Below are 13,855 nucleotides of genomic sequence, written 5' to 3' on the forward strand. Positions count from 1 at the left end.
ACTGAACATTTTTTTCAAAATTCTTGTTAACAGAATGCCTAAAAATAAAACCCATTGGTTGTTTTTCTCAAAAGCCATTAGGGTGAGAAATGGACAAGATATGCATGTTAGGGGCACTGGTAGCCAGATAGAAACCAACCTGTGACCCTAGGCCAGCAGTGAAGTCCTATCTTTAGCTTCCTTTCCCTTGCAACTAGGGCCAGAGGTTCAATCACCGTGCTGGAAGCCAAGACACCTCACTCCACACAGACAACAAAACAACTAAAAAATGTGTTTTAATAATAATTAAAAAAAGAGAGAAAGAAAGAGAGAATGGATTTTGCACTGTAAATAGATGCAGGGGGGAACGGTCCACTCCCCAGGCTTTGTCTGTGAAGGGCTGTTGCACATGTGCCCCATTTGGTCTTGGTACCTCCTGCACTTGGAAAAGGGGGCTCTTTGCGATGGCCCTGTGGCCCTTCCAATACATTGAGTGCCACTAGCGTCTTCCCTCCAAAATGCTGTACAGGTGGAACAAGTTCAAAAACCTCCATGTCCCAGCAAGCAATGAAGACTACGGCTGCAGTGTCCCCCTGTCCTGGGTGTTACTGGTCCAGTGCTGGAACTGGCTGCTGTCTGAGGTGGGATGCTGAAGTGGATAGGCCTGTGGGGCTACGAGGGGCCAGGATACCAGCGTAGATGGGCCTATGGGGCTGATTGGGGAAGGGAGGGGGCAGGATGCTGGGATAGATGGACCAGGCATAGTGCCCCTGTGAGCTTGTTCCTAGAGAATGAATCCCTCCACCTGGGGGGAAACTGCCTGAGCTGACTGGTCCAAAACCCCTCTTGCCATTGTATGATGTGGGATGGGAGACTGAATTCTGTGACCTGGAGGGAAAGGCCCCTACCCCACCCCATGCCCCACCACCAGGCCATGCCCTGCCCTGGAGCTGGATTGGGGCTATTGCCCCCTGGAGAGGGAGGGCCCTTGCCTTGGTCCCAGAGCTAATCTCTCCCCTTTGTCTCCTTGAACACAGGGTGAGTTTGCCAGGTTCAGGTCACCTTTTCCTTTCACAGTTGGACCCCTCTGGCTCGGAGCAGCCAGTGCTTCCAGTGGTGGCAGGTAGCAGTGCCCATGGTCATGGCAGGGTGCACCCCTCTCAGGCAACAGTGCTGTGTTGTGGCCCAAGCCTGCAGTGTGATTAGTTGCCAGGAGCGCCTATGTACCCATACGAATGAGCACAACAACACTAGGTGGCTAAGGGGTAGGGGACTGCTTGGGCAAGGGCGTGTCTCACTGGTCCCCACTGAGTGGGGCTGGCAGCCTGGGCCTAGGTTGTCTCCATGTCCACATCACAGCAAGTCACCATGACAACCTCAGGGCCTAGATGCCAAGGTGTCTCCATGCCTGCATCATGGAAGAGACACTGCCAGCTTGGTACCACAGCAAGCCCTGGGCATGGCCAGCCTAGATGCCCCAGTGGATCCACATGCCTCATCTGGATCTGGGTGCTTCCAGCTTGTTACCAGTCCAGGTCTCTGCATGTTGGTCAGGTCCTGGGTGCTGCCAAGGCGGTGCTGGTTGCCCCTTCGGGGCAAGGATGCTGTGGTCAGGGTGTGGGTGGCTGCCGGAGGTGCTTGCGCCGGATGTGGCGCTGCAGTGTGTTGCGCTCACCAAAGCGCATGTGGCAGTCATCACACTGGTAAGGGCGCTCGCCCGTATGCACACGCTGGTGATGTGCCAGCTCACCCGAGTCGCGGAAGCTGCGCTGGCAGATGGGGCACTGGTGGGGCTTGCGGGCAGCATGTGTGTACTTGTGGCGTTCCAGGTGCGAGGTGCGCTTGAAGGCCTTGCCGCAGGCCCGGCACACGTGGGGCTTGTGCTCCGAGTGGGTGATGCTGTGGCGCTGCAGGTAGGACAGGTATTCGAACGTCCGGGAGCACACAGGGCAGCAGTATACCTTGCGCAGAGCTGCCCGCTCCCCAGCACCTGTCCCAGTGCCTGCCCCACCGGCCTCTTCCACCAGCACTGTGTAGGGCAGCCCCTGGCTGTCGATCAATAGGTACCGCCCATAGCGTGATGGCTCCCCCTGTGGGGTGCCCGGCTCAGTGGGGCCCTCAGGCCAGCAATGCCCATTGTGACCAGGCAACAGAGCTGGGGAGGTGCCGGGCGGGCTGCGCAGCCGGCACTCAGCCCCCTCCTCCCTGTCCTCATCCAATTTGGCCCTACACCTTGGCGGCTCATCCAGCCTGGTGGGCCGTGGGGGGCCTGGCTCAGTGCCTCCAGCCTTAGGGCGCCGTGGGGGCTCACTCCGGGGTCCAAAGGTATGCAGCTCCATTAGGTGGGAGTGCCCCCTATGGGCAAGGCCCACTCACAGTGCCTGGAAGGACAAGGAGGCAGGTGGAGAGGGCAGTATTAGACCCCCATGTCCTACCCGGCATGGGGACAGCGCTGGGGCAGGGGGCCTAGGCTTTGCAACCCAAATGTCTCTGCACCTTTAGCAGGGGAGAAAGAGAACCAACCTAAGGGGCACTGATTCTGATCTGGTCCCATGGGCACTGGCTGGCTCAGGGGGTGAGAATGGGGCAGGGGCCTTTCCCCTCCAACAGTGCCGGCCCTGATGTGGCCCTGCAAGGCACTGGCTGGCTCAGGAGGTGGGGTTGGGCCTGTGCACAGGTGGACACCCCCAATTCTCCCTGGTCCCTCCTCTCCCTTGGGTACCCAGGCACAGATGGGCATCCCCAGCCTCCCGCCCCATGGCCCAGGAGATAGTTACCCTCCCAGATGTCTGTGGCTGGGGTTCCATCTCCATACTCATTTCGGTTCTGAGGCACAGGCGGGGCCCCCAATGCCTGGCATGCTCTCCTTGCTAGATGGATGGTCAGGTCCAATGCAGGGCTGGTTCTGAGAATTGGAGCCCAGGGCTGGTTCTGGAGGATCTGCTGTGGTGTTGGATGCAGAAGCTCCACGCTGAGGCAGGCTCCAGGGGCTCCACTCCAGGACTGGGGCTGGCACTGCTGTACAACACCCAATCTGGCACCTCCACTCCAGGCTGGTGCCAGCTTCTCCAATCCAGGGCTGGTAGCAGCTGCTTGGGCCTGAGATTGGTTCTGGCAGTTCGGGTCCCTGGCTTTGATCCAGCTCTGCTACCAGTGCCTCTGAGCTGGGCAGGTTCTGGCAGCTCCAGCAGGTCCAACCCCTGCCTGGTACCAGCAGCTCTGATCCAGCTTTAGGTGCCCAGCCCACAACCCGTGCCCTGCTGCTGTGGGCTTCCCCATGCAAGCTTGAGCACCTTTGCTGGCCCCGTGCCCCAGGTGCTGAAGTGGGGTGGGGGCTGCTGTGTGTCAGGAGCAGGAGGGGGCAGCTGAGGGGTCCTGTCTGTCTGTCCCTCTGCCCGCAGCAGGAGCGTGTGTTGCAGGAAAAAGGGCACGGATGGAAACAACACTCCAGCCTCACTGCCCGGACTCTGTCAGTTCCCAGCCCCCTTCCCCACCTCCAGCCCTAGTAAAGCCCACTATCCTCCCAGAACCAGGACAGAGCCCAGGAATCCTGCCTACTACCTACCATCCCCCCACCGCCCACACACACACACACTCACACACTCACACACTTTAACACAGCAAATGCCACTGCCGCCTTAGAGCCAGGACAGAACGCAGGAATCCTGGCTTCCAGCCCCTCCTGCTATTACCCGGGAGACCCATGAGAAAGAACAGCCATCAACTTCTCCCACATGCCAGACCTCACTGTCCACCCAGAACAGAGGTGGAACTCTGACATCCTGGCTTCCAGTCCCCTGCTCTAACCCACCAGCCCTAAAGCCCCATTCCCCTCCAAAACCTGGAGCAGAGCCCAGGAGTCCTGGCTCCCAGCAGTCATTCACTAGAACACACTGCGTGACCAAAGCAGAGATACACCCAGGAGTCCTGGCTTCCAGCTCCCCATAGTTGCTCCTTTAACCCATCAAATTCTACTCCCCTCCAAGGTTGGGAGAGAACCCAGGAATCCTGGCTCCCAGCCCTCCTGCAGTAACTGCCAGATCACATTCCCTTCTCATACCAGCAGGGGGAAGCACTTCATGCACATGTGTACATGTGCTACACTACCACACACACACACACACACACACACACTCTCTTTCAAGACAGCAGCCGGTGCTGCTGTGTGGGAAGCAGCTGAGCAGAAGTTTTATAAGTTCTTGATTACCCATTAACAGGAAGCCCTTCCTGTGCCCTGGATCCCACCTACCTGCCATATTCCGTGCTTAGAGTGCCATGGCATGCTATCCAATGTAAGGGACAGGTTAGCAAGTGCTGGTAACCTCCAGTGTTCAGTACCATCAATTATACCTCACATCATGGGGATGCTCCATCATGCCAGGGATTGCCCAGAACCAGAGTCACCAGGATTGGGACCCTGCTGTGCTAGGCTCAGTTAAAGACCAGTGTACTCCCCTACCCCACAATTGATATTATGCTGTGTCTGTCATTTGGGAACTGCATTCCTGGGCTTTACCATAGTTTAGGGCACAGCCCCTTTCTGTGCTGTACAGATATCAGCCGTAGTGCCCCAGTAGCCATCCCCATGGGGTCACAGCCTCTCCTTAGCAAGGACCCCTAACATGGTATCACAGTTCAGGCACCATAGGAGTGGACCCTTGGGACTTGGGGGCCTGGCCTTTGTGTCCTATGTATGTATCCAGGAGGTGCCAGTCCTACCTTGAAGGTCCTCTGGCAGCAGTGTACCTGTTTTGTGGGTCAAGAGGGCTTCCAGGATGTGGAAGAAATCCAGCCTGGGGCTGTACACTGGCCATAGAATAGGGAGGCTTCACACCAAGTGGTGCCTCGTGTTTGTTCTGTGATAGCACCAGCATGTGCTAGGCACACAGGGCTCAATGCCCCTAGGGCTGCCAGCCTGCATTGTCGTGCCCATGTGTGACTGGCAAAGCCCATGGTTTCAGAGCCTGTACCCAACTGTGGAGTACAGTGTCACCAGGCACTGGGACCCTTCCCAAGCTAACCCCCTGTCCACCATGTAGCACAGCTGCAGCTGGCTGGACCCCACCAAAGACACAGTGCCTTGGAGAGTTCAGCTGGGCCCTCAGCTTGGTGGCACAAGAAAGACCCACTCCCAGCCAAGGGGAGCCCAGTCAGACTAGCTAGCCAGAGGATGCTGGACCATGCTAGCCAGAGGATGCTGTGGCCATACAAGGAGCCTCCATAGTGGCTGAGGTCTGCTCTGTCCCAGCTCAGTCCCCAAGGGGATGGCACTGGGTGTCCAGTTTTCAGCCCAGTGCAGAGCAGAGTTGGCTGGTCCAGGTTATGGAGGGGTATCTCCCAGTGTTGTGGCTGGAGCCACCTCGCAGCATGGGCAAACAGGGTGGAGGCTACTCTTGAGAGAGTCTCCTTGCCATGGGGACTCCAGAGGTACTAGGCTTAGTGGTCCTGGCACAGCTGTGTGGCTTCGGGGGCAAGAGTGGTCAGCTTGAACTGCACTAGGTGGGTGCATTTTGAAATCCCATCCCTTTCCCTGTACCCTGTCCCTTGCCCATGCCTCCTCCCTATCCCTGTGCCCTGTGCCATGCCCTCATGTCCTGTATCCACTCCCTCACCCTGTGCCTCATCTGCACTTCTGTGCTTTGCTTTGTACATGATTAAAATAAGCACCAAACTGTGGCAGCTGAAGAACTGCAGTGCTACCTGAGGTAAAAACCTCCACACTGGGGTCTGCCCCACATGGGACATGGCAAACTTAAATGCTCTCCCCACCCCTCCCCAACGTAACCCTCTGTGATTCATAAATAATTTCCCTCTTATTTTGATTCAAGATCCAAAACACCAGAAAAGAAAGAAAAATAATTTCCAGTCAACTTGAAAGACAACATCTCCTGAAAAATTCAAGGCACTGGAGAATCAGCACAGCTGCCGGGGGGGTCCAACAGCCTGTCTGCGTGACCTGGGCTGCTCTGGTCTGTTGCTTCTGAAGCTTCCCTCAGTGTCACATTGTTTTTAAAATGAGAGGGGATTCAGGGAAGGTCAATTACAATAAAAAACTTTCATTGTTCAGATTTAAAAGTTGGAAAAGAAACTGTCTCTAGTTTTGGGGGGATTTTTCAGAATTCAAGGGTTTTTTTCCCCCCTGGTTAAAACAAATAGCTGTAACCAGTAAAAGTTCCTGGATTTTTCATTGTGCTTCAAGTCAGCCAAGCCTCACAGAGCACCTGAGTTTTTAAGTTTTGTTCTGATCAAAACAGTTTGCTGAAATCAGCAGTTCTCAGGCTTTTTAGTATTCTCTTGGGGTTTTGCTTTTGCCCAAAGGCAATAGCCAAAATCAATACAAATTCACAAAACTGTTTTCATCAACCAAAACCTACATTTTCTGGGGTAAAATAAAAGTGGTGCAGGGGGAGCATTACCAGGTTGATGTCATCCATGGGTGAGGTTCCTCTGCCTATATGCTATGGGCAAAGCCATCCCTTGAGGTGTGCGGGGTCTGGGGCATATCAGCCTGTGTGGGGTTGGGGGGTAGCAAGTGGCCAGAGCATGATGTAGGGGGTGGCAAGCGGTGGGAGTGGGGAGTGGGGGAGACGAGGGGGGTGGTGAGTGGCCAGAGTGCAGAGCTGGCAGCATGCGGTGGCCACAGCAGGGCCTGCATGGCACTGTCCATGGGGCCCCCAAAGCACGGTGCCTGGGGCAATCGCCTCAATTTGCCCCCACCCAGGGACGGCCCTGGCTATGGGTGTATGAGGCTCACTGTGGTCTGGGGGCCTAGCTGACACTCAGGACCCCAATGGGCCATCTCCAGCAGGAGAAGGTGGTGGAAAGAGGCGGGGTATTTTTGGTCCAGTTTGCAGATACTGTCCAGGGCATCCAGTACCCCTCATAAACTCCCAGCTGGTTCCTTCCTTGCTACCTCCATGTTCCACCCCTGGTGAATCTTACACCCACCAAGTTACTTTCCTGCCTCTCTCTCTGCTCTCTCTCATCCACGCAGATGCACACAACTGTCACCTCTTACCCACAGTGTACAGCCAGACTTTGGGAAGCCCCTCTTATTGGACAGATTAGCTTCTCCCAAACCTGGTCCCTGGGCCTGTTGCTTTGGGAAGCAGCTTCCTGTCATTGCCAGCTCTTATTACACGTGGGGCATTGGGCTGCTTCTTCCATGAGACTGATATACTGGTGCTTTGCAAACTCATCAACTTTCCCCTCCGGTCTGTGATTGTCTGTGGATCCAAGGCCACAGATCTTCTCCTTTCTCATGGTGGGGAAAATCATGCCATCCTCACCATCCTGGGTTTGCACAGGCCCAAGAGCTGCAGGGTCCTGTTACATCAGGTGCGGTACAAAATGCCAGACAACAAGGCAGTCCTTGCTTCAAGCAGACCCTCAAGGGAGTCATCCCAAAATGGATTGGCACTGCCAGTGGGATGCAGGACAGAGGTCTGAGGAGATATTAGGGAGCCATGAAGTGGGGGACCTCGCTGGTGACCTGTGGCAATGACAGTGAATGGGCAGAACCCAGAGGAGATGGGTGTTTGGTAGCATAGGGCAGTCAGCTAGCTCTGCTCAGGCCAGCTCTTTTGCTGGGGGCAGGAGGATCAAGTGGACATGGACTGGCTTCCTCCTGTGTGGAGGGCACCCACAACCTCTTTCAGAGCTGCCAGCAACAGTGTTGTATTACCTCAGCGGCATGCCCAAGAAACTGCTGTCTCATCTCAGTCTGGGCAGGAGCAGCCTGATGCAGGGTTCCCTCTGAGTGGCATGCATGGCTGTGCAGGTGTGCTCATGCTGCACAGCTTAGAGGAAACGCTGGCCTGATGTCAACCCGTGCCCCACACATCATGGTCAGGCTGCAAGGCCATCCAGGTCATCTTGGGGACACTGGGGTCTAAGCCTGGAATTAACTTGGAGAACCTTGGAGGTGGTAGCAGTCCCCAGTGCATAAAATCATAAAGGGAAATAAGAAAAGGATTTACCTGGACTGGGCAGGCTAGGCCAGGCCAGGCCAGGTTGGTTCCTGTGGCAGGAGTTTAATGGGAACTAAGTGATTGCATAGGGGTATATAGGCTGGTTCAGGGCAGAGGCAGGGGTGGGAGGAACTGTCACCAGCCTGGAGCCAGGGGTTGAAGGTAAGCAGGGTGGTGAGGGGGGAGCATGAGCCACAGAAAGCCTAGGAGATGCATGAAAAGCCAATCTCACAGCCTGCTGGGAGGCAGTGATGGAATTACTCTGAGGGTGAAGGCAGGCTGGCAGGTGGGGGAGGCAAGCAAGATGGCCTTCCCTCAGCAGATAGGCCAGCTCACGGACACTGCAGCTGAAGAAACTGTGCTCGGCTACACTCATATGTTGTGAATGTATTGACAAGCAGAGGTGAACAGAGACTGAGGCCTTCTCATACCGGGGCCCAGAGTCACCAGGATCAGGGCTATATCATGCCAGGTGCTGCCCAGAGTCATTTCCTGGACAGCCCTGTCTGCTGTCATTAGAATTAGGTAGGGAATTTTTCTCCCTGATTTAAATCTGGGGTAAGTGAGGCTGAGAGACTCTAGCCAGGGGTAGAAGGGGGAGGAAGGGTGGGGATTGTGCTGAGTGCCAGTCCAGGGCCCTAAGCAGGGCACCCCACAGAGAGGGAAGGGTGTGAGCAGGCATGAAAGGACAGATGGACAGAGAAAAATCTGCTGCATGGGAATGGATGGATAGCAGTAGAGCTCCAGGGGCTGTGTTTCAGGATTGGTGGCACTTGTTGAGCTGGTTTCAGGGGTTGGGTCAGGAAAAAGAGACACCACCGGCAGGGCTGGGGGTTGTAGGAGTAAGGAGTGCTGGCGCACCTAGGAGCTGCGTGCCGGGAGTGAGGGGCACCGCTGTGTGTTTCTCATCGGAAGCCTTTCCCTGTGGCTCCCTTTGTGCTGCCAGGATGGGGGGGGGGGGAGCGGGGGCGGGGCTTGGGGGGCTCCAGTGACTCCCTGGGAGGGGAGGGATCATTGGGACAGCCACCACTGCTGCTCAGGCCCTGTGCCACCAGGCTGCACCTCTACCAGCCTGGCGCCTGCTGCAAGTGCCTCAAGTCATCCATCTGGCTGTGCCAGCACAACCTGGAGTAGCACTGAGCCACCCATGCTTCGGGTAAACCCTGCTAGTGTCCTGCCTGCCTAAGCAATTTCCTCTGACCCAGGCTGGCCCCGTTCCTCTGGCCAGGACCACTGCCAGTGCCAGTGGTGCCACAGGGAGCTCATGCAGCCTGGCAGCAACCAGGATCACAAACAGGGCCATACCCAGCTGGCCAGGCCAGGACAGTCTGCCATGGTCCATGCAGGCATAAGGCAGGAGAAGACAAAGCAGGCTGAGAACACAGCCAATTTGTGCGACCTCTGTGAGAAGTTCTTTGCATCTGAGCATGTCCACATAAGGTGGCCACCTTGCCATCTGAGCTCCACAGGACGAAGGCTGCCTTTCTCCCTTGTGCCAAGTGAGACTTGAGGGAGACCCCCCTGCCACATGCCCACCCTATCCCCAGCAGTCCCCCACCAGGCCCTGCCCTGCCAGTACCTCTCCCACTGCAGGTTGCCTGGGTACCCCCAGCTGGCTCCTTGGGGGCATCTCTGGGGCCCACCTCTGTCCGTGTCCCACCCACATGTCCCTGTTGACAACAGAGAGGGGCACCATCCGCTATGCATGATGGGTGAGTCCTCCTGGGGCAACCAGCCATTATCCCAAAGCTATGGGCCCAGAGGCCCCCATACAACTTGCTCTGTCTGCTGCAAGCAGCAGCCCCTGGTGTGGATTGGTGGGGACAGCCCTGCATCCCACCCTCAGCCCACGGCCTGGGCTCATAACCTCCTTGGCAATATTTCTCTTTGTGTCCCCCATTAATCAGACAATGTTCTTTGGGTAAATCTGATCTCTTACTTACTTTGGCAAGGGAAACACCATGACTACCAGGGCGGTTTTCCTAGTTGCACTTGGGGATAACCGCTTTTCTGGTATGAGGTAGTACCCACAGAGATAATTTATAGTAAACCTCCCACTTGCTGCTCGAGTGAGAAGATCTCGGCTTTATGCCCACTTTATGAAAATGGGAGATTCCTCCCTAGCTTGCTCTTGTGGGCATTTATGGCTGAGGGCAAGCAAAACTCGGGGGTGTCTGAACCCCAAGCCTCCAGGCTTGGGCCTGCATGTAGGATGCCTGCCAAAGGATATGGAAACATTTGAAGCCCCAGGTGGGGTGGAAGATGTTTGCTGGTAATAGGGCCACTTATGGTTCTTGACTGACTAATGGATTTGGAATTGATTTGGCTGATTTGGCCTGGAACATGAAAAATTCTCTTTAAAAATATCTTTTATTAGACCAACACAAATAGTTGGAAAAATTCTTCTTAGCAAGAATTTTTCCAACTATTTGAGTTAGTCTAGTAAAAGATAGCAGATTTATGCAAAGAACCTTGCCTGACTATGTCCTTAGACCAACACAGTTACAACCCTGTTAATCAGTGGCCCACAGGTTGGGGACAGGCCTGGGAGAAAACCTTGCTCCCCACTCTCCAGCCAGCCAATCCCAGCAACATGCTGGGCAGTGCTCAGCATATCTACCAACTGTTCTGTCTCCACCCAGGGATCCACAAGCACAGGCCAAGAAACTAGAGCAAAGAGAGGGGCCTTTTGGCTTGGCCAGAGCTAGGATAGAACTCAGGAGTCCTGGCTCCCAGCTCCCCTGCTCTAACCTGCCAGATTCCACTCCCCATCCAGACCTGGTACAGATGTTTCAGGGTGACACACTACACAGGATTATCAGGGGGGTACTATGGGGTGTACACCTCCCCCCACATACAGCCCACTCATCACCATGTCTCCTGGGCAGAGATAGTCATGAGGGGCATAAACTCAGATTCCTTTGTCCCTTGGCATTTCAGATCTCTCCTGTACTAGGCGATGCAGTAGAGCACTGGGGATCAAGGATGAGTCTGAACAAGGATCAGAACTGGATGGGAGACCCAATGAGCTACAGGAAAGATATATATTGTGCTCCCATCTGGGAGATCAGGGACCTATCATGCCTGACACTGCCTAGGCCCAGAGTCAGTGGGACTGGGATCCCAGGCATTGCACAGACCAGGAGTGTAAGACCTTGTGTCCTGAAAAGCTTGCAATCCCAAGATGAGACAATGGGTCATTTTCACTGAGAGGGTGGCTATAGTCTAGCCAGGCTTTGAGGAATCTAAATCTTTCCAGGTGTCAGCCAAGCCAGGACCAAGGCCTGCTTAATCATGAGGACAGTCCTGTAGGGTCAGTTCATAGCTGATGTAAGTTGTTATAGAACAATTGGCTCCTGTGTTTATTCTTCACCTTTATGTAACTCAAACATTCAAGAACATGTGAGGAGAATATAGTTGGTGGAGAAATGCCATATAAATAGAGCTGGCATTTCCAGATGTTTTTCTTGAACTTGGCCAAATGTTTGCATTGCAAGACATTGCCAACAAATTGTGCGTTGAATCGATTGATTGATTTATTTATTTTGAGGCAATATTTTGCAAAACACATACATACAAAATATTTAAACTATTTTATCCATGGGGAATTCTGATGCTGAAATTTAATTTAAAACATTTAAAGCAAGCCTGAGCTGAACAATCAAAATTAATTATATTGAGTAGAGAATTTAAATGAAATGGAAACGTAATGAAGAGAAGGAAACATTGGACAGGGGAAGGGGAGAAATTATGTTTTTTGGCAAAGAAAAACATGTTTTTGCCCTCTGATAGGAAGACAGACACAGGCAATGGGTGGAAGTAGACAAGAAAGAACATAAGAAATGTCGTAGTGGCTCAGCTCAGAGGCCCAGCCCCCGGTATTATGTCACTTTCAGTGACACACAGCAGATGCTAAGGAAAAAAAGAATGTATTCAGGGCCTGTCCAGACTAGACCATCCCCTGCCCCTTTCCCTCTACAGCTTCCAGGACTTGAAGGCCTTAGGTCAGTGATTCTCAACCAGGTGCCACAGCACCCTGGGGTACCTTAAGATACTTTTGGGGGCGCTAAATTTGTGTGCCTTTTGAAGCTGAGAAACTGCTCCATTGTATTTAATTTTCATTGGGTTAATGGACAGAGGGCAGGACAGTGGGAAAGTGTCCGTCCTATTGGGAACAAGGGCCCAGGGTAGAACATAATCTGCCTTCCCTGTCAAGCCAACAGCCATCTCACAGAAACACACCCTGTCTGATTTGCTCCCTTGCTTCTGCCTCACATACTTCCCTCCCATGGCTTCCTGGGGACCAGCTATAATGGAAAATTTTGCCCCACAGAATGAATTAAGTTTTGCAAAAAATATCCAAGGTTTTCTGTACTCTTCTTATTTTGGGATTTCCCAAGTGGGTCGATTTTTTTGTGCTTTCTAGGAATGTTTTTTCCTTTTTCCCCTTCCATCTAAGTTGTTTCCCCTTCCTTTTGTTACTTTACAAAACTGAAAATTGGCAAAATCAAGAGGAAAAACAAGGAGCCTGGCTGGGAATGAAAAAACTTGGCAGGCTGGTATGCAGTGAAGGCCCGAGGCTACGCGGGGCTTGGCCTGCTGCCTGACTCCGTGGCCTCTATGGTCAGTAGTTTGGTGGTCTGCTCCACATTCACCCCTTGATGGGCTGGGCTGGAGGTGGAACACAGAGAAATGAGAGCTGTTCTTTGTAGGCACTTTCCACTGGCAGCCCCCTAAGCATATCACAGAGGAGCTTTGAGCCTATTTTGTACATGGGGTCTTGGGGCACTCTCTGGGGGGTTTGGGGGCTGTTATATTTGGCTGGTACACCCCAGAACTGGCAGCATCACAGCTCTCCCCATACAGTGTAATATGTGGCTGTTACACCCTAGAGCTGGGTGCATCACAAGACCCCCACCACTGATTTCTTAATTAAATCTCCTGTAATTAAATTATCTTGCAGGAAAACAAGTGGCTTTGCTCTATTGTGTGCTGTGTTCTTCATGTTTATGGCGAAGCTAGGCACCCCTGTGGGTGCACCCAACCCTGACTGGCCCACAAACCAGTGCAACCCCTGTAGCCCACTCTGCCCTAACCTGCCTGCACCTCTTACGATCCTCTCTTGCACCACACCATCGCACCAGCACCCAAGGGTGTTCTGATTTGCAGCTCAAACACAACTGTACAGTACCAAAACTTTTATTTACAGAATTTAAGTTACAACAAACAAACAACAACAGTCATGAAATACTGTAATCCACCCCCACAAAAATAGCCTCCCATCCAATAACTTGAGAACATTGTTCTTCACTTCTGTGAAAAATAAAAAGTGCAAATTGTGACGATGCCTCCTCAGTAGTAATGTGCTGCTTTCTGTGAAAGAAAGGAAGAAAAAAAGAAAGACATCTTGCTTTCTTTTCACCTTAGCTTATGGCATAATTGAGATTTACACAATGCTTTAATATAAAATACCTAATCAATCACAGTCCTAGTTGTTAGTATTGTGCTGTGGTCTGTGTTGCTGCATTGCACTTTGACGGGTGAGGAACAGCCGTGAGGGAACATGACATTCAGCTATTAGCAGAGTCTGAAATCTCAACTAAAAATCAGTGGGTTTTAAGACTTGAAAAGTATCCCACAACTGGAAAACTTGCCAATGTCCAGCACTCTGCCTCTTGATACTGGTCCCGAAACAGTGGCTGGCAGTCAGGGAATTTGAACTGGTGCAGTGCTGGCAAGGAGAGGAGGGGGTGCAGGGCCAGGGATACAGTGTATTCACTATAACCATTGTGGGTGGTATTAGACTACCACTCTTTGAATAGTTACAGGTGGAGGAGTGGGTGACCATGTATGCAGCAGTGGCAAACACATTCTGTTCATGAGATGACTTGGGTGAATTAGGTGTT

General features: G+C 53.2%; 1 protein-coding gene across 1 annotated transcript; it reads right to left on the reverse strand.

Annotated features, from left to right (window-relative positions):
• Positions 1 to 258: 258 nt before the first annotated feature.
• Positions 259 to 3,990, reverse strand: LOC102573970 (zinc finger protein 581). Its single transcript, XM_014604100.3, has 2 exons — positions 2,757 to 3,990; positions 259 to 2,360 (listed from the first exon to the last, which is right to left on the reverse strand). The coding sequence occupies exon 2, from the start codon at positions 2,316 to 2,318 to the stop codon at positions 1,590 to 1,592; it is 729 nt and encodes a 242-aa protein (XP_014459586.1). The 5' UTR covers positions 2,319 to 2,360; positions 2,757 to 3,990; the 3' UTR covers positions 259 to 1,589.
• Between the last annotated feature and the right edge of the window lie 9,865 nt (positions 3,991 to 13,855).

This window comes from Alligator mississippiensis, chromosome 5 (assembly GCF_030867095.1).
Source record: "Alligator mississippiensis isolate rAllMis1 chromosome 5, rAllMis1, whole genome shotgun sequence".
Taxonomy (NCBI): Eukaryota; Metazoa; Chordata; order Crocodylia; family Alligatoridae; genus Alligator; species Alligator mississippiensis.

Bases quoted from the DNA above. Each gene is read 5' to 3' on its own strand.
- LOC102573970 (XM_014604100.3), bottom strand. From the start codon at position 2,318: ATGGAGCTGCATACCTTTGGACCCCGGAGTGAGCCCCCACGGCGCCCT.